Genomic DNA, 19,721 nt, shown 5'->3' with positions numbered 1-19,721 from the left:
TCAGAATAGTTTCTTAGAACCAACCAGACAGCAGGCTATACTAGACCTGGTATTGTGCAAGGAGATAGGATTAATTGATGACCTCATAGTGAAGTTGCCCCTCGGCAGCAGCGATCATAATATGCATGAATTTTACATTCAGTTTGAGAGAGAGAAGAATGGTATTTTGAACTTAAATAAGAGCAATTATGAAGACACCAAAGCAGAGCTAGCTAAAGTGAACTGGCAAATTAGGTTAAGAGATAGGTCAATAGAGATGCAGTAGCAAACATTTAAGGGGATATTTCGGAATAACAGAATAGATGCATTCCAACGAGAAAGAAAAATTCCAAGGAGAGGCCCCATTATTCATTTTGAACAAAAAAAAAGTTAAAGAAGTATAAAAATTAAAGAAAAAGCATACAATTGCACAAAGATAGGTGGTAGGTCAGACAATTGGACAGAACATAAAGAACAGCAAAGAATGACTAAAAGATTGATAAGGAAGGAAAATTAGAGTATGAGAGAAGCTAGAGATATAAAGACAGATAGCAAGTGTTTCTATCGATGTTTCAAAAAGAAAAGAGTTAACAAAGTGAGCGCTGGTCCTATAGAAAGTGAATCTGTGGGATTAATAAGGGAAAATGAGAAGGCAGATGAATTGAAAAGGTATTTTGCATCTGACTTCACCATAGAGGATAAAGTAACATCCCAGTATTAGCTGTAAATCAGAAAATGGAAAGGAGGGAGAAATTCAAGAAGATTACAATCACCAGGGAAGTGGTACTGACCAAATTGTTGGAGCTGCGGGCTGACAAGTCCCCAGGTCCTGATGAACTTCATCCAAGGGTTTAAAAGAAGTCGCTAGTGAGATAGTTGATGCAAAACAAGAAATGCTGGAAATACTCAGCAGGTCTGGCAGCATCTATGGAGAGAGAAGCAGAGTTAACATTTCAGGTCAGTGACCCTTCTTCAGAACTGACAAATATTAAAAATGTGAAAGATTTTAAGTAAAGCGGGGGTGGGGCAAGAGATAACAAAAGAGAAGGTGTTGATAGGACAAGGTCACAGAGTCAACTGATCAGAAGGTCATGGAAAAAAGGCAAACAGTATGTTGATGGTGTGCTGAAAGACAAAGTGTTAGTACAGAGAGGGTGTGAATTATAAAGTACAAATCACACCAAGCACAAACATTAAAAAAAATCTTTAAAAAAACAGAAACAGTGGGTCGGCACAGTAGAAACAAACTAGCCAATCTAAAATAAAATAACCAAATAAAAATGAAAAAAAGAAGAAACAAAAAAAGAAAAAACAACTAAACATAAAAAAGGGGGGGGGGGCCCGTCACGCTCTGAAATTATTGAATTCAATGTTCAGTCCGGCAAGCTGTAGAGTGCCTAATCGGTATACAAAACTGAAAGAAGTACAAGTACAAGTAAATCGCTGCATGCTAAATTTTTTTAATGTTTGTGCTTGGTGTGCTTTATGCTTTACAGTCAATTAACACCCTCTCTGTCCTAACGCTGTCCAAACATGGCGTTTGCTTTTGTTCCATGACTTTCTGGTCAGTTATTCTCTGTGACTTTGTCCTATCAACACCTCTTTTGTTATCTCTTGCCCCACACCTCCACCCCCTCCCCCCCCCCCGCCCAAAACCGCTTTACTTGCTTAAAATCTTTTACATTTCTCATATTTGTCAGTTCTGAAGAAGGGTCACTGACCTGAAACGTTAACTCTGCTTCTCTCTCCACAGATGCTGTCGGACCTGCTGAGTATTTCCAGCATTTCTTGTTTTTATTTCAGATCTCCAGCATCTGCAGTATTTTGCTTTTATTATATGAGATAATTGATGCGTTGGTCTTAATTTTCCAAACTTCCCTAGATTCGGGCAAGGTTCCATTTGATTGGAAAATAGCGAATATAACTCCTTTATTCAAAAAGGGAGCGAGACAGAAAGCAGGAAACAACAGGCCAATTAGTTTAACATCTGTCATTAGGGAAATGTTAGAAGCTATTTTTAGCAGGGCACTTAGCAATATTCAAGGTCATCAGGCAGAGTCAACATAGTTTTGTGAATGGGAAATCATGTTTAACCAATTTATTGGAATTCTTTGAAGAAGTAACGTGCTGTGGGTAAAGGGGAATGTGTGGATGCACTGTACTTGGATTTCCAGAAGGCATTTGATAAGGTAGCACTTCAAAGGTTATTGCGGAAAATAATAGCTCATGGTAGAGCGGGTGACATATTAACATGGAGAAAAAATTGGCAAGCTAACAGGAAGCAGAGAGTAGGCAAAAATGGGTCATTTTCTGGTTGGCAAGATGTAACGAGTGGTGTGTGACAGGGATCTGTGCTGGGGCCTCAACTTTTACAATTTATATAATTGACTTGGATGAAGGGACCGAAGATGTGGTCGCTAAATTTGCTGATGACACAAAAATAGGTCGGAAAGTACCTTTCAAAGAGGACATTGGGAGACTACAAAGGGATATAGATAGGTTAAGTGAGTGGGCAAAGACTTGGAAAATGGAATAATGTAGTATAATGTGGGAAAGTGTGAAATTGTCCACTTTGAGAGGAAGAATAAAAAAGAAGCATATTATCTAAATGGTGAGTGATTGCAGAGCTCTGAGATGCAGAGGGATCTGGGTGTCCTAGTGCTTGAATCGCAAAAGGTTAGTATGCAGGTACAGCACGTAATTAGGAAAGCTAATAGAATGCTATCGTTTATTGTGAAGGGAATTGAATTCAAAAGTAGGGAGGTTATGCTTCAGTTATACAGGGCATTGGCGAGACAATATCTGGAGTACTGTGTACAGTATTGGTCTCCTTATTTAACAAAGGATGTAAATACATTGGAAGCAGTTCAGAGAAGGTTTACTAGACTAATACCTGGAATGGGCGGGTTGTCTTATGAGGAAAGGTTGGACAGGCTAGGCTTGTATCCACTGGAGTTTAGAAGAGTAAGAGGCGACTTGATTGAAACATAAAAGATCCTGAGGGATCTTGACAGGGTGGATGTGGAAAGGATGTTTCCCCTTGTGGGAGAACCTGGAACTAGGGGTCACTGTTTAAAATAAGGAGTCACCCATTTAAGGCAGAGATGAGGAGAAATATTTTCTCTTACATTACTCCGAGTGCCATGCACAACTGAGTATCGAAATAGAAGGAAAAGACAGATGAATGCGTGGCTGGAAAGATGGGGCAGGAGAGAGGGCTTCAGATTCCTGGAACATTGGGACCAGCTCTCGGGGAGATGGGACGTGTACAGGCCAGGCGGGTTGCACCTGAACAGAGCCAAGACTGAGTTCCTTGCAGGATGTTTTGCTCGTGCTGTTGGGGAGGGATTAAACTAGTTTGGCAGGGGGATGGGGACCTGAGCTCAGCTGGGACAGAATCCGATATTACAATGGAAGGTGGAAAATTAATGGCTGAGTCTGGAAGACAGGGGAAACGAGGGTTAGAAAATTTAAAAAAAAGTTTGGCAGTGCTCAAGGGAATCTATTTCAATACAAGGAGTATAACAAGTAAAGAAGGTGAGTTGAGGGCACAGATAGATACGTGGCAGTATGATATCATAGCTATTACAGAAACATGGCTTAAGGAGGGACAGGAATGGCAGCTCAACATTCCTGGTTACAGACGCGATAGAGAGGGGGATAAGAAAGGAGGGGGAGTGGCAATTTTGGTCAAGGAAACTATTACAGCTGTGACGAGGGATGTTATGTTGGAAGGTTCATCAAATGAGGCCATATGAGCTAAGGAACAAAAAAGGGGCAATCACACTGCTGGGAGTGTACTATCGACCCCCAAACAGTCAGAGGGAGATAGAAGAGCAGATATGGAGGCAAATCTCTGAGAAGTGCAAGGACAATAGGGCAGTAATAGTAGGGGTTTTTAATTACCCCAATATTAACTGGAATAGTTTTAGTGTGAATTTTGTCCATGGCCTCATCCCCTCCTCATTTTTATAACCTCCTCCAGCCTTGATAGCTCTCCCTATCTCTGTAACCTCCTCCAGCCCTACAACCCTCCTTATCTCTGTAACCTCCTCCAGCCCTACAACCCTCCCTATCTCTGTAATATCCTCCAGCACCTACATCCCTCCCTATCTCTGTAACCCCCTCCAGCACCTACATCCCTCCCTATCTCTCTAACCCCCTCCAGCACCTACATCCCTCCCTATCTCTGTAACCTCCTCCAGCACCTACATCCCTCCCTATCTCTGTAACCTCCCTCCAGCACCTACATCCCTCCCTATCTCTGTAACCTCCTCCAGCCCTACAACCCTCCTTATCTCTGTAACCTCCCCCAGCCCAACATCCCTCCCTATCTCTGTAACCTCCTCCAGCCCTACAAGCTTCCCTATCTCTGTAACCTCCCCCAGCACCTACATCCCTCCCTATCTCTGTAACCTCCTCCAGCCCTAACAAGCCTCCCTATCTCTGTAACCTCCTCCAGCCCCTACATCCCTCCCTATCTCTGTAACCTCCTCCAGCACCTACATCCCTCCCTATCTCTGTAACCTCCTCCTGCCCTGACATCCCTCCCTATCTCTGTAACCTCCCCCAGCACCTACATCCCTCCCTATCTCTGTAACCTCCTCCAGCCCCTACATCCCTCCCTATCTCTGTAACCTTCTCCTGCCCTGACATCCCACCCTATCTCTGTAACCTCCCTCCAGCCCCTACATCCCTCCCTATCTCTGTAACCTTCTCCTGCCCTGACATCCCTCCCTATCTCTGTAACCTCCCCCAGCACCTACATCCCTCCCTATCTCTGTAACCTCCTCCAGCCCCTACATCCCTCCCTATCTCTGTAACCTTCTCCTGCCCTGACATCCCTCCCTATCTCTGTAACCTCCCCCAGCACCTACATCCCTCCCTATCTCTGTAACCTCCTCCAGCCCCTACATCCCTCCCTATCTCTGTAACCTTCTCCTGCCCTGACATCCCTCCCTATCTCTGTAACCTCCCCCAGCACCTACATCCCTCCCTATCTCTGTAACCTCCCCCAGCACCTACATCCCTCCCTATCTCTGTAACCTCCTCCAGCCCCTACATCCCTCCCTATCTCTGTAACCTTCTCCTGCCCTGACATCCCTCCCTATCACTGTAACCTCCCTCCAGCCCCTACATCCCTCCCTATCTCTGTAACCTCCTCCAGCCCTAACAAGCCTCCATATCTCTGTACCCTCCCCCCACACCTACATCCCTCCCTATCTCTGTAACCTCCCCCAGCACCTACATCCCTCCCTATCTCTGTAACCTCCTCCAGCCCCTACATCCCTCCCTATCTCTGTAACCTCCCTCCAGCCCCTACATCCCTCCCTATCTCTGTAACCTTCTCCTGCCCTGACATCCCTCCCTATCTCTGTAACCTCCCCCAGCACCTACATCCCTCCCTATCTCTGTAACCTCCTCCAGCCCCTACATCCCTCCCTATCTCTGTAACCTTCTCCTGCCCTGACATCCCTCCCTATCACTGTAACCTCCCTCCAGCCCTGACATCCCTCCCTATCTCTGTAACCTCCCTCAGCCCCTACATCCCTCCCTATCTCTGTAACCTCCTCCAGCCCTAACAAGCCTCCATATCTCTGTACCCTCCCCCCACACCTACATCCCTCCCTATCTCTGTAACCTCCCCCAGCACCTACATCCCTCCCTATCTCTGTAACCTCCTCCAGCCCTAACAAGCCTCCCTATCTCTGTACCCTCCCCCCACACCTACATCCCTCCCTATCTCTGTAACCTCCTCCAGCACCTACATCCCTCCCTATCTCTGTAACCTCCTCCTTCCCTGACATCCCTCCCTATCTCTGTAACCTCCCCCAGCACCTACATCCCTCCCTATCTCTGTAACCTCCTCCAGCCCCTACATCCCTCCCTATCTCTGTAACCTTCTCCTGCCCTGACATCCCTCCCTATCTCTGTAACCTCCCTCCAGCCCCTACATCCCTCCCTATCTCTGTAACTTCCTCCTGCCCTGATAACCCTCCCTATCTCTGTAACCTCCTCCAGCCCCTACATCCCTCCCTATCTCTGTAACATTAGAAAGATTTGTATGGGAGCCAGATGGAGAATTAAAATGACAGACGACTGCCTGATTTAAGAACAGAAAATGTTGGAAATACTCAGCAGGTCTGGCAGAGTCTGTTTCAGGTCTGTAATCTTTCATTAAAACTGGGAAAAGTTGACATATAATAGGTTTGAGCATATGAAGGGGACAGGGTGGGAAGAGGAATAAAATGGAAGGTCTGTGATCGGGCAGAGGGAAGGCAAGATACTATGATAAGAGTTAGTGTTTAGGATTAGGGTTAGACTTAGGGATTAAGGTTGATGTCCCAAGTTAGGGTTAGTGTTGTGGGTTAGGGGTTATGGTTAGGGTTAGCATTTTGTTTTTTTTTCAGAGATACAGCACTGAAACAGGCCCTTCGGCCCACCGAGTGTGTGCCGACCATCAACCACCCATTTATACTAATCCCATATTCCTACCACATCCCCACCTATCCCTATATTACCCTACCACCTACCTATACTAGGGGCAATTTATAATGGCCAATTTACCTATCAACCTGCAAGTCTTTGGCATGTGGAAGGAAACCGGAGCACCCGGAGAAAACCCACGCAGACACAGGGAGAACTTGCAAACTCCACACAGGCAGTACCCAGAATTGAACCCGGGTTACAGTCATGGTGTAAGGCTTAGGTTTTATGTTTCAGGGTTAGACTTAGGGGTTGTGGTTAGAATCCCTGTAAGGAATAGGGGTTTGGGTTTAAGGTTAGGGATTGGGAGTTAGGGGTTGCAATTCACGATAAGGTGTTTGAGTTTGGGATCAAGGTGTTAGGGTTAAGTTAGGGTTAGGGTAGGGTTAGGGTTAGATTTAGTTTATGGTTACAGTTAGGTTTAAGGTTAGGGTTGCTTTTAGTTTTGGAGCAATGATTAGGATTTGGGTTACGTTTCGATTTAGGGTTGGAGTTACAGTTAGGGTTACAGTTCGGGTTACAGTTAGAGCTACAGTTAGGGTTAGGGTTAATGTTACAGTCAGGGCTAGAGTTACTGTGAGGGTTGGAGTGGCATTTAGGTCTAGGGTTGGGGTACAGTTGGGTTAGCAATAGGGTTAAGGATATGTTTTGGATTAGGGTTATATTTAGGATTTAGTTTAGGGTTAGGGTTAGGGTTTACATTTAGGGTTAGGGTTAAAATGAGTGTTAGGATTATGGTTGCATTTATATTTAGGGTTAGTGTTAAGTTTAGTGTCACAGTTCGGTTCAATATTAAGGTTAGCTTTAGGGTTTGGGTAAGGGTTAAGGTTAAGGCAATTCGGGTTAGAATTAGGGTTACTTAGAGATACAGCACTGAAACAGGCCCTTCGGCCCACCGAGTCTGTGCCGACCATCAATCACCCATTTATACTAATACTACGCTAATTCCATGTTCCTACCACATCCCCACCTGTCCCTATATTTCCCTACCACCTACCTATACTAGGGGCAATTTATAATGGCCAATCTACCTATCAACCTGCAAGTCTTTTGGCTTACTATTTGGTTACTTTTGGTTACTATTGCTTTTGGTCACTATTTAGTTTACTGTCACAGGTAGGTGTAATATTAGGGTTAGTTTTAGGCTTAAGGTTTGGGTTTGGGTTAGGGCGAGGGTTAGGGTTACATCACAGTTAGGGTTAGGGTTAGGTGTACAACTGGGGTGAAGATTTCAGTTAGTACTCTGTTTAGTGTCATGGTTTGGTTTAATATGAGAGTGAGCTTTAGGGTTACAGTTCATGTTAGGTTTATGTTTTGGGTTAGGGTTAGGGTTAGAGTTTGATTTTGGGTTAAGGTTACAGTTAGGGTTAAGTTTAAGGTAATTGTTATGGGTAAGGTTAAGGTTAAGGTTAGGGGTATTGGTAGTGTTAGGGTTGGGGTTAGGGTTAGGGTTAGGGTTGGGGTATGGATACTGTTAGGGTTACAGAAAGGGTTTGGTTGATAGTGCTAGGGTTAGGGTTTGGGTTAATGTTAGGGTTAGGGTTGGGGTATGGATACTGTTAGGGTTACAGACAGGGTTTGGTTGATAGTGTTAGCTTTAGGGTTACAATTAGGTGTGGCATTGGGAAAGAGAGACACACAGACACAGAGAGAGAGAGAGACAACAACAACTGATATTTATACAGTGCCTTTACCCGAATAAAACATCCCAAGACAACACAGGAGCATTATATAGCAAAATAGTGACATTAATAGTGTAAGAAGATATTCGGACAGGTGACCAAAAACTTGGTCAAGGAGGTAGGTTTGAAGGAGTGTCTTAAAGGAGAGGAGAGAGCGATCGAGATGTGGAAAGGTTTAGGGAGGGAAGTCAGAGCTTAGGACCCAGCCAACTGAAGGCACGGCCTGCAATGGTAGAGTGGTTAAAATTGGGGGTGCGGGGGGTGCGACTCAAGAGGCCAGAATTGGAGGAGCAAAGAGCTCTTTTTGTGGGGAGAGCTTGTAGGGGATGAAGGAGGTTATAGAGATGGGGAGGGTTGTAGAGGCTGGAGGAGGTTATAGAGATGGGGAGGGTTGTAGAGGCTGGAGGAAGTTATCGAGATGGGGAGGGTTGTAGGGGCTGTAGGAGGTTAGAGAGATGGGGAGGGTTGTAGAGGCTGGAGGAAGTTATCGAGATGGGGAGGGTTGTAGGGGCTGTAGGAGGTTATAGAGATGGGGAGGGTTGTAGAGGCTGGAGGAAGTTATAGAGATGGGGAGGGTTGTGGAGGCTGGAGGAAGTTATAGAGATGGGGAGGGTTGTAGAGGCTGGAGGAAGTTATAGAGATGGGGAGGGTTGTAGAGGCTGGAGGAAGTTATCGAAATGGGGAGGGTTGCAGGGGCTGTAGGAGGTTATAGAGATGGGGAGGGTTGTAGAGGCTGGAGGAAGTTATAGAGATGGGGAGGGTTGTAGAGGCTGGAGCAAGTTATAGAGATGGGGAGGGTTGTAGGGGCTGTAGGAGGTTACAGAGGTTGACCTCAAGGTGACGGAAGTTAGAATGTGGGAGGTTGACCTGGAATGTATTGGAATAGTCAAGGAAACAAAGGCAGGGATGAGTATTTCAGCAGCAGATGAGCTGAGTCTGTGGTGAAGTCAGACAATAGGCAGTCTTGGTGATGGTGCGAATATGTGGTGAAGTGTTCATCTTCAGGTAGAGGGACAGCAGAGGTAATGGTGTGGGAGCAGGAAGAGAAGCCATTGCAAGTGATACTCTGACTACAATTCGATAGATAAGAATGGAACTAGGTTTAAGCCCACCCAGCTGAAACGACAGTGGAGAGGCGTTGGAGGAAGATGATGTGATCTACAGTGACAAAGGCTGCAGACAGGTCGAGAAGGACAAGGATTACCTTTGTCACAGTCACATGGGATGTCATTTGTGACGTTGATAAGAGCTGTGGCAGGGACAGAAACCTGGTGTTCTAGGAAAGATGGACACAGATGTGGGAGGTGACAACACATTCAAGGATTTTGGAGAGGAGATGGGACAGTAATTTGCAAGGCCACATGGGTCAAGGGTTGTTTTTTTTAAGGGGAGGGTTGATGAAGGCAGATTTGAAGGAGACAGAGACAGAACCTGAGGAGAAGGAACCATTAACAATATCAGTTAACATGGGGACTAGGAATGGACTCGGCTCCGTCCATCCGAGCAGCTGCCAAACTGAGGCTCTGGGGCACTCGGCTCCTATGAACCCAGTCCTGCCCCCTTGCCCCAGGTCCTGTCTCCCTGCCCAAGCCCCACGGCAGGATTTGTTGAGACACAAACCCATCACCAACACCACCATCTGTCATTGGGAGAGAGGGAGACAGAGACAGAGAGAGAGCAACGACTGGACAGGGGGAATGGAAGGGAGACGGACTCAATAAAGTGTTTCCATAAATACAACAAATAATAATAATCAACTGACATGAGAAGATTTCCAGCATCGAGAGCATGTTGGCTTTTGTAAGATAATGTTTATTTTTTTCTGAGCATATGTGTGGAACTGAGAATCAAACCAGTGGATGTGGAGGAGAGACTGTATGCTGTTCCCCTCATGTCCTGCAGGGGAGCTCTGATGCTCATTCTGCTCCCTTTCTGTCCTGTCCTCCAAAGGTTACCTCTTTCCCGCTGCCCTGACACTCTTTGTTGTGTGTGACCCCATCCTCCACCCCAAAATCCAGTGTATTTTGCGTCATCCAGCTGTCAGTCACCTCTTGCCGACTGCTCGACTACTTGTTGGCGTGCATGACCATCACTGCCAATGTATTTTGTGTCATCCATCTGTCAGTCAGTCACCTCTTGCCCATTGGGGATAAATATTCCATTCATGGACTGGAAACACTGTCACTCACCTCTGGGCTGCTCTCAGTTGTTTTGTTTATTCATTAATTGAATAATTGATGTAACCGGATATTTCACCGCGATCTTGACCTGCTCTCTGAACTTGGACTGAGTCAACCCATAAATAAATGTGTTTGTGCAGCAACTTAAATTCCTCAGCGGATAACCGACATGTTCAAATATATATTGAAAATCACTGTAATCTCCTGGATCTGTTCCTGTAATGTTATAATATAAGAAATGTATAACATACACCAACCACAGAAGTATGAAGCTGCCAGATATGGTGAAGAGTAAAATCACAGACTTCCTTCTGCTCTCCATCTCTGGGTCACTGTGATTCTCTCCCTTGCTCTGACCCCTCAGTCCCTTACGGACTCGACTGGCCATTAAAATGTGTCTGACTGTCAGAGCGTTGAGTAACAGAATTAAAGCGAATGGGAGCAATGGAGTTAAAACCTTATCAAACCTGTTAAATCCCATCCATCCGGGCTCAGTGAAATAGCTTGGAATTGGATAACACAACCAAACTACATTGTCGATTATCATTAAAGGTTCATATACAAAGTAGAAGGGGATGTTTTTTAAACAGTGCAGAATGCAGGTTGTTGCTAGAACCACAGCCGCAGTTTTCTTGGTGCAATATTTTGTTTTCAGTTTCTGGCAACAAATGATCACAAATCGATCGAAGGTGAAAGTGACGGTGAACCAGACAGAACAGTCTATGACTGCGTGTCTCAGGACAACGTTAACACTACACACAGGGGTAACGTACAGGAAAGACTCCATTAAATAATAGTAACTGATCCGCCACAGTATGACCTCAGTGATAATGACCAGTAGATCTGCCGTTGCCATGGCCACCAGGTAGCGAGTGGTGCAGGTGGAGAGTCCGCACTTTCCCCGGGACAGGATCACAATCGCCAGTAAATTAACTGTAAGAGAGAGAAGGGAAAAGAGACTGAAAATTACTGATCAAACATTCTCCGTCTGACCCAGACAGTAAGGGCAGGATTTTAGCAGCAAAAACAGGTGAGTTGAGAGTGTGTCAGAGGTTAAAATATAAAAATCTCAGCCCTAACCACAACCCACCTACAAGCCGTCCACTTCTGGGTTTATCAGAGTCAGGACAGGGGACGGAAAGACAACTGCTTCCAGGAGGCGGTTTGACAATTTAAATAGTTTAATGAGTCTGGAAGTCTCTGATTTAATCTGTTTTACAGGTTTAACACTGACCAGTGAGGTTTGACCATTATACCCCACACCATAGATAAGAGCTGATCTGTCAAACTTTAATTAGTTACAGAAGTGGACGATACAATAACCACAGCCCAATATTCATCCTGTGTAATAGACAGACAATAAAATTCAGCACCCATGACCCACAGATTCTCAGGACTGTGTTGGGGGAGGGGATTAATCATCACTAAAACAAATAAAGTGTTTATAGTAACTACACTCAGGCTAAGACTAAGTCATTATCCAGAGGATTAGAATATTGTAACGGTGCTGTCCTGCTGTATAACTGTCAGTAAATAGTTAACATCTGTTACTGTTGGAGCAGTTCAATAGGAGACAAAACAACATCAATACATTTCAATTTGTACACATGATCAAATATCAGCAAAAATCTTCCCGTTTGTAATCAATTACATTCATAAAACACAGAGGCAGCTCCATGGAATGGAGAGATCAGTAAACTAAAACAGTGATTTCAAAGTAGAACCGGATTGGACATAAAAGCAAAAGATGCTGGAAATACCCAGCAGGTCTGATGAAAGGTCACTGACCTGAAACGTTAACTCTGCTTCTCTCTACACAGATGCTGCCAGACCTGCTGTGTATTTCGAGCAGTTTTTGTTTCGATTTCAGATTTCCAGTCCCTGCATATTTTGCTTTTATTTTACCAAATTGAACAATTGTGCTCAATACAATTCTACCGTGACAGGTACACCCAGTAATACATGGTCACTGGGGTCAGGTGTTCCACTCCGATTACTGACCCACACTCAGTACAATTCCATTGTGACAGATACTCCCAGTAATACATGGTCACTGGGGTCAGGTGTTCCACTCCGATTACTGACCCACACTCAGTACAATTCCATTGTGACAGATACTCCCAGTAATACATGGTCACTGGGGTCAGGTGTTCCACTCCGGTTACTGACCCACACTCAGTATGATTTTGTACTAACGAATGCTTCTACTAATACCTTCATTCAGAGAGTTGCTTTTGCTGAGGTCTATTTCAACATTACACAATATTCTCCTAAATGCAATAACTTGATAATTCAGTGAGCCTGTGAGTTCCAAACTGATTTTTATTTTCAGTTGAGCTAATGGATTTAACCTGCCAAGAAACTTCAGGAGATCTGAGTTCACAAAATGATATCTCTGATCGAGTGTCTGTACCAGTGACTACTAAATCAGCAACTTAACATTATCAGTCACAGAGTAAAACCAGACCAGCTCACACACAGATTTACACAATTTCAATGATTAGGGTAACTTACCAGGAACACCAATGACAGAAAGGATCAAGTAATATTTGTTTTCAATTCTGTGAAATTTTTCTTGCATTTTCTGGGTGTAGCGATGTGTCCCTTCGTGCTGCAGGCAATCTCTCTGTATTAAACTCTGAGGCAATACATTCCCAGATCCTGTAATTTATACTCTGTGAGATCTCCATGGGGATTTGAAAAAATTTGAACAAATAGCTTACAACATCAAGTTCAATCCATGTTGTGATGAAATATGTTTGGTTCTGAGATTTAATTGGAAAACTCTGGACAATTCTGATCACATTAATTAACGAATGAAAATTCGAAATTGTATTCTCCCAGTAATGAGATTTTTCTTTCAAACACCATCAGTCCCATCTCTAGATCTCATCTTTTTTCAGTGATGTCCTTCACTCGACTGTGACCATTCAGTAACTAAACTCCAAATGTTTCAGTGTCTCTCTCAGGGCTGCTCTACTGCACTCTGGGATGTCACTGCCTTCTTTAACTAAGGCCATTCTGTTACTCAATCATGGGCTGAATTTTACCAGCCCCTGAACGCCCTGGGCTGGTAAAATGCAATGGGGGGGAGACCCACCTCGACCTGCGACATCGAGTAGGGCCTGCTGCATATTACCAGCAATGGCGGGACCTTGGTGCAGCTCCACCCCCACCCCCGCCGCCAGGCGGCAGGTCCTTCATCTCCATATTAAAATATGGCCTAATGAAATTCAAATTCACCTACCTGCAGGCGGCGTCTGTCCCACTCTGATATTACAGCTGCAGTTCGTGCTCCGCACACCTTCGGAACTCTGAGTGGCGTTCCAGGCGAGAACCTAGTGGGGAGGGGGAGTAATAAAATTGTCAGGGCGGGAGGGGTGGAGGAACAGGGAGAACACTTTTTATTGGATGTGGGGATGGATTGTCTGCACTGGCGTGCTGACTTGGGTTGCATTAGAGTGTTAAAGTGGAAGTTTGGTGACTGAGGAAGTTCGGTGAGGAGGGAGCGAGGAGCTCCTTTCATTTCCTACCTGTCCTCAGAGTGAGGGGAGCCGGGAGTTTCCAAAGAGCACAGCTGACTGGTGAGTAAGTCCTGGTGGGTATTTTTCAAAGTGGATTGAATTGTAAGTCATTGTTTTAGCAAGACTTAGTTGTTGTTTTTAATTATATACTTCTAAAGTTTTAAATTTAAAGGGTTAGTCATGGCAGGAGAGCTTGAACCCATGGTTTGCTCCTCTTGCTGCATGTGGGAATCTGGGAACATTTCCAGTCCCCGGGACCAGCATGTGTGCAGGAAGTGTGTCCAGCTGCAGATGCTGGAAGCTCGGGTTTCAGAGCTGGAACGGTGGCTGGAAACACTGTGGAGCATCCACAAGTCTGAGGGCATTGTGGATAGCACGTATAGAGAGGTGGTCACACCACAGCTGAAGGGACTTAAGGAAGGAAGGGAATGGGTGACCACCAGGCAGTCCAAGAGAAACAGGCAGGTCGTTCAGGAGTCCCCTGGGGTCCTGCTTGTATTCCATTTTGGAGGCTGATGAGGCTGGTTCCTCCAGGGAGTGCGGACAGAGCCAAGCTTCTGGCACTGCAAGCAGCCTGTCTGCACAGGAAGGAGGAAAGAGAGGAAGAGCAATAGTAATAGGGGATTCTATAGTCAGGGGAACAGATAGGCGCTACTGTGGCCGTCAACGTGACTTCAAGATGGTGTGTTGCCTCCCTGGTGCCAGGGTCTGAGATGTCACTGAACAGCTGCAGGGCATCCTGAATGGGAAGGGTGATGAGGCAGAGGTCATGGTACATGTTGGTACCAATGACATAGGTAGAAAGAGGGATGAGGTATTGCATCAAGAATTCAGGGAGTTAGGCAGTAGACTGAAAAGCAGGACCTCTCGGGTTGTAATCTCTGGATTACTCCCAGTGCCATGTGCTGGCGAGTATAGAATAGCACCAATGAATGTGTGGCTTAAGAGCTGGTGCAGAAGGGAGAGTTTTAGATTCCTGGACCACTGGGACTATTTCTGGGGAAGGTGGGACCTGTACAAGTGGGACGGTCTACATCTGAACCAGAGGGGGACGAACATCCTTGCTGGCAAGTTTGCTGGTGCTGTTGGGAGGAGTTTAAACTAATTTGGCAGGGGGAGGGGACGCAGACTCCCAGCAGAATAGGGAAACAGCTAAACATAGGAAAGAGAACTAGTCAGAGGGAATACAGTGGAAGTAAGTTTCAAGGGAGTAAGACAAGGATGGAAGGCCTCTACTCTAATGCCAGGAGTATTGCAGGTAAAACGGATGAGTTAAGGGCAATGATTGACACGTGGAATTGTGATATAGTAGCCATCACGGAGACATGGTTGAGGGAGGGGCAGGATTGGCAGCTCAATATCCCAGGATATAAAATCTTCAGGCGAGACAGAGGAGGGGGTAAAACAGGAGGGGGCATTGCAATATTAGTTAAGGAGTCAGTTACTGCAGTAAGGAGAGATGATATCTTGGAGGGGCATCAAATGAAGCTTTATGGGTAGAGTTTAGGAATAAAAAAGGGACAGCCACATTGCTCGGTGTTTATTATAGACCCCCCAGATAGTCAGCGGGAAATTGAGGAGCAAATATGTGCGCAATTTGCGGAGGTGTGTAAAAATAATAGGGTAATTATATTAGGTGATTTCAACTTTCCCAACATTAATTGGGATAGTCATCGTGTTAAGGGCTTAGATGGAGTGGAGTTCTTAAAATGTATACAGGAGAACTTTTTAGCTCAGTATGTTGAGGATCCAACAAGGGAGGGTGCAGTGCTGGACCTAATTCTGGGGAATGAAGCCGGACAGGTAGTTGATGTGTTGGTGGGGGATCATTTTGGTGATAACGACCACAACAATTTAAGCTTGTTATGGAGAAAGAAATAGACAGGTTGCAAAAAAGGTTTTGGATTACGGGAGAGCAAATTTTAGTAAAATAATTAGGATTTGGCCAAGGTAGACTGGAAAGAATTACTTGTCGGGAAATCTACAGAAGAGCAGTGAGGGGCATTCAAAAAGGAAATGGGGAGGGTACAGGTCCAACATGTTCCCTCTAGGGTAATAGGTCAGAGCAACAAGCCCAGAGAACCATGGATGACCAGAAACATTCAGGGTACGATGAGAAGGAAAAGAGAGGCCTTTTAGTAAATACAAGGAGAACAAATCAATGGAAGCTTTAGTGGAGTACAGAAAGTGTAGGATGGAGCTTAAGAAAGCAATTAGGAGAGAAAAGAGGGGATATGAGAAAGCTCTGGCTGGTAAAAGTAGGGAAAATCCCAAGATATTCTATAAGTATATCAATGGGAAGAGGATAACCAGGGAAAGAGTAGGACCCATTAGGGACCAAGGGGGAAATCTGTGGGTGGAGCCAGAGGACATTGGTAGGGTGTTGAACGAATGCTTCACATCTGTCTTCACCCAAGAGAAAGAGGATGTAGATATGGAACTTAGAGAGAGAGACTGTGAGGTTCTTGAGCAAATTGTCATAGGGAGTGACAAGGTATTGGAGGTTTTGGAAGGCTTAAAAGTGGACAAATCTCCAGTTCCGGACGATTTGTGTCCCAGGATGCTGTAGGAGGCGAGGGTGGAGATTGCAGGGGCTCTGACCCGAATTTTTAATTCCTCTCTGGCCATGGGGGAGGTGCCAGAGGACTGGACAACAGCTAATGTGGTCCCACTATTTAAGAAAGGTTGTAGAGATAAGCCAGGGAACTACAGACCAGTGAGTCTCACGTCAGTGGTCGGGAAGCTATTGGAGAAACTTCTGAAGGAGAGAATCTATCACCACTTGGAGAGGCAAAATTTGATTCGGAATAGTCAGCATGGCTTTGTCAGAGGGAGGTCATGCCTAACAAATTTGATTGAATTTTTTGAGCATGTGACCAGGTGTGTAGATGAGGGTAGTGCAGTTGATGTAGTTTACATGGATTTCAGCAAAGCCTTTGACAAGGTCCCACATGGGAGACTTATCAAGAAAGCAAATGCACATGGGATACAAGGTAACTTGATTCAAAGTTGGCTTAGCTGTAGGAGACAGAGTGATGACAGACGGCTGTTTTAGTGACTGGAAACCAGTGTCCAGTGGCGTACCACAGGGATCTGTGCTGGGTCCCCTATTGTTTGTCATTTATATAAACGACATAGATGACTATATGGGGGGTAGGATCAGTAAGTTCGCGGATGACACAAAGATTGGCCGAGTGGTTAACAGTGAGGTTGAGTGTTTTGGATTACAGGAAGATATAGACAGGATGGTCAAATGGGCAGAAAAGTGGCAGATGGAATTTAACCCTGAAAAGTGTGAGGTGATAAACTTTGGAAGGTGTTATGTGACACAGAAGTATTCAATGAATAGCCTGACACTGGGAAGTTCCGAGGAACAAAGGGACCTTGGCGTGTTTGTCCATAGATCTCTGAAGGCAGAAGGGCAGGTTAATAGGGTGGTGAAAAAGGCATATGGGACACTTGCCTTTATCAATCGAGGCATAGATTACAAAAGCAGGGAGGTCATGTTGGAGTTGTACAGAACTTTGGTAAGGCCACAGCTGGAGTACTGTGTGCAATTCTGGTCGCCACATTATAGGAAGGATGAGATTGCATTGGAGGGGGTGCAGAGGCGATTCACCAGGATGTTGCCTGGGATGGAATATTTAAGCTATGAAGAGAGGTTGGATAGGCTTGGGTTGTTTTCACTGGAGCAGAGAAGACTGAGGGGTGACCTGATCGAGGTGTACAAGATTGAGGGGCATGGACAGGGTGGATAGGGAGCAGCTGTTCCCATTCGTTGAATGGTCAGTTACGAGGGGTCACAAGTTTAAGGTGAGGGGCGGGAGGTTTAAGGGGGATTTGAGGAAGAACTTTTTTACCCAGAGGATGGTGACGGTCTGGAATGCCCTGCCTGGGAGGGTGGTAGAGGCAGGTTGCCTCACATCCTTTAAAAAGTACCTGGATGAGCACTTGTCACATCATAACATTCAAGGCTATGGACCAAGTGCTGGCAAATGGGATTAGGTACACAAGTCAGGTGTCTTTAATGCATCGGTGCAGACGCGATGGGCTGAAGGGCCTCTTCTGCACTGTATTATTCTGTGATTCTGGTGGGAAAGGGTTAGAGGCTAAATGCTCAAAGGTTCGGGGGGAAAGCTCAGGAAGGGAACAAATTATTTTTCAAGACTAACTGCCACTTAAATGACAATTGGGAGGGTTGGGGAAGGACCTCGACATCTTTATTCATTGCTAATACAACTTCCCAATTAATGCACCTTTTTAAATTAAAATTACATCGTAAGGGCTTAAAGCCCTTTAAAAATGACGGCGGAACCTTCACGGTGGCACTGGACACCACTGCAGGGGACATGGTGGTTGCCCCCTTACATCATTGGGGACGGCCGCTCTGCCCCTTCTACTTAAATGAGCCCCTGCACGTAAAATCGCATCAGTGTGAACTGCGGCGAACCCATGAAATTCAGCAAATGTGTGCAAGTTGTGTGTATGGTTTTTTTGAATTGGACAATCCATCTTTTAGACACTCGTTTGGGCTGTTCAAATTCGGGTGTTAGTTAAATAAATAAGTCTTCTATAAAACGGGCAACAGGGAGAAATCTCATCACTGGCTGCAGATACACCTAGCACAAAGGAAGATGGTTATAATTTCTGGAGACCATTTATCTCAGCATCAGGACATCACAGCAGGAGTTCTGAGGAGAGTGTCCTAGGCCCAACCATCTTCAGTTGATTCAGCAATGACCATCCCTCCATAATGAGGTCAGAACTGGGGATGTTTACTGATGATTGCAGCTCCCCAGATACTGAAGCAGTCTGGGTCCACATGCAGCAAGATATGAACAACATTCAGGCTTGAGGTGATAAGTAGTGAGTAATATTCACACCACTCAAGTGGCAGTCAATGACCATCTCTAATAAGAGAGAATCTAACCATCTCCTCTTGAGGTTCAATGACCTTACCATCGCTGAATCTCCCACCATCAACATCCTGTGGGTCACCATTGACCACAAACTGAACTAGACGAGCCGTATAACTACAGTGACTTCTGCGTGGATGCAGAAGACGCTGGCCGGGTTCTCAATGAGGTTTTTGTCTCTGTCTTCACAAAGGAGAGAGATGATGCAGACATTGTAGCAAAAGAGGAGGAGTGTGAAATATTAGATACAATAAGCATAATGAGAGAGGAAGGACAAGATGGTCTGACATCCTTGAAAGTGGATAAATCGCCAGGGCCAGACGGATTGCATCCCAGGTTGTTAAAGGAAGCTAAGGAGGAAATAGTGGATGCACTGAGGATCATCTTCAAATTATCACTAGATATAGGAGAGGAACCAGACAACTGGAGGTCTGCGAACATTGTACCATTGTTTAAAAAAGGTGTGAGGGATAGGCCAAATAATTATAGGCCAGCCAGTCTGACCTCGGTGGTGGGAAAATTATGAAAATCAATTCTGAGAGACAGGATAAACTGCCATTGAGAAAGACACGGATGATCAGGGATAGTCAGCATGGATTTGTTACGGGAAGGTTGTGTCTTATTAACTTGATTGAATATTTAGAGGAAGTAACAAGAAGGATTGATGAGGGTCGTGTAGTGGATGTGATCTACATGGATTTTAGTAAGGCATTTGACAAGGTCCCACATGGCAGACTGGTCAGTAAAATGAAAGCCCATGGGATAAAGGGGAATGTAGCAGGTTGGATCCAGAATTGACAGGAAACAAAGGGGAGCAGTCGACGGATGTTTTTGTGAATGGAAAGCTGTTTCCAGTGGCGTTCGACAGGGCTCAGTGTTGGGTCCCTTGCTGTTGGTGGGATATATTAATGATTTAGACTTAAATGTGGGAGGCATGATTGGGAAATTTGCAGA

The 19,721-nt window shown here is 45.2% G+C and overlaps 1 protein-coding gene across 1 annotated transcript; it reads right to left on the bottom strand.

Moving 5' to 3' along the window:
• Window positions 1–9,988: 9,988 nt before the first annotated feature.
• On the bottom strand, window positions 9,989–18,363 carry LOC137384158 (probable G-protein coupled receptor 139). The gene is made up of 4 exons (XM_068057759.1): window positions 18,220–18,363; window positions 13,575–13,665; window positions 12,842–12,988; window positions 9,989–11,260 (listed from the first exon to the last, which is right to left on the bottom strand). Exons 1-4 carry the CDS (start codon window positions 18,361–18,363, stop codon window positions 10,350–10,352), a joined length of 1,293 nt encoding a protein of 430 aa, XP_067913860.1. The 3' UTR covers window positions 9,989–10,349.
• Window positions 18,364–19,721: the final 1,358 nt, after the last annotated feature.

The sequence above is a fragment of the Heterodontus francisci genome, chromosome 26 (genome assembly GCF_036365525.1).
Source record: "Heterodontus francisci isolate sHetFra1 chromosome 26, sHetFra1.hap1, whole genome shotgun sequence".
In the NCBI taxonomy this organism is placed as follows: domain Eukaryota; kingdom Metazoa; phylum Chordata; class Chondrichthyes; order Heterodontiformes; family Heterodontidae; genus Heterodontus; species Heterodontus francisci.
This window is presented reverse-complemented; position numbering and strand designations above follow the sequence as displayed.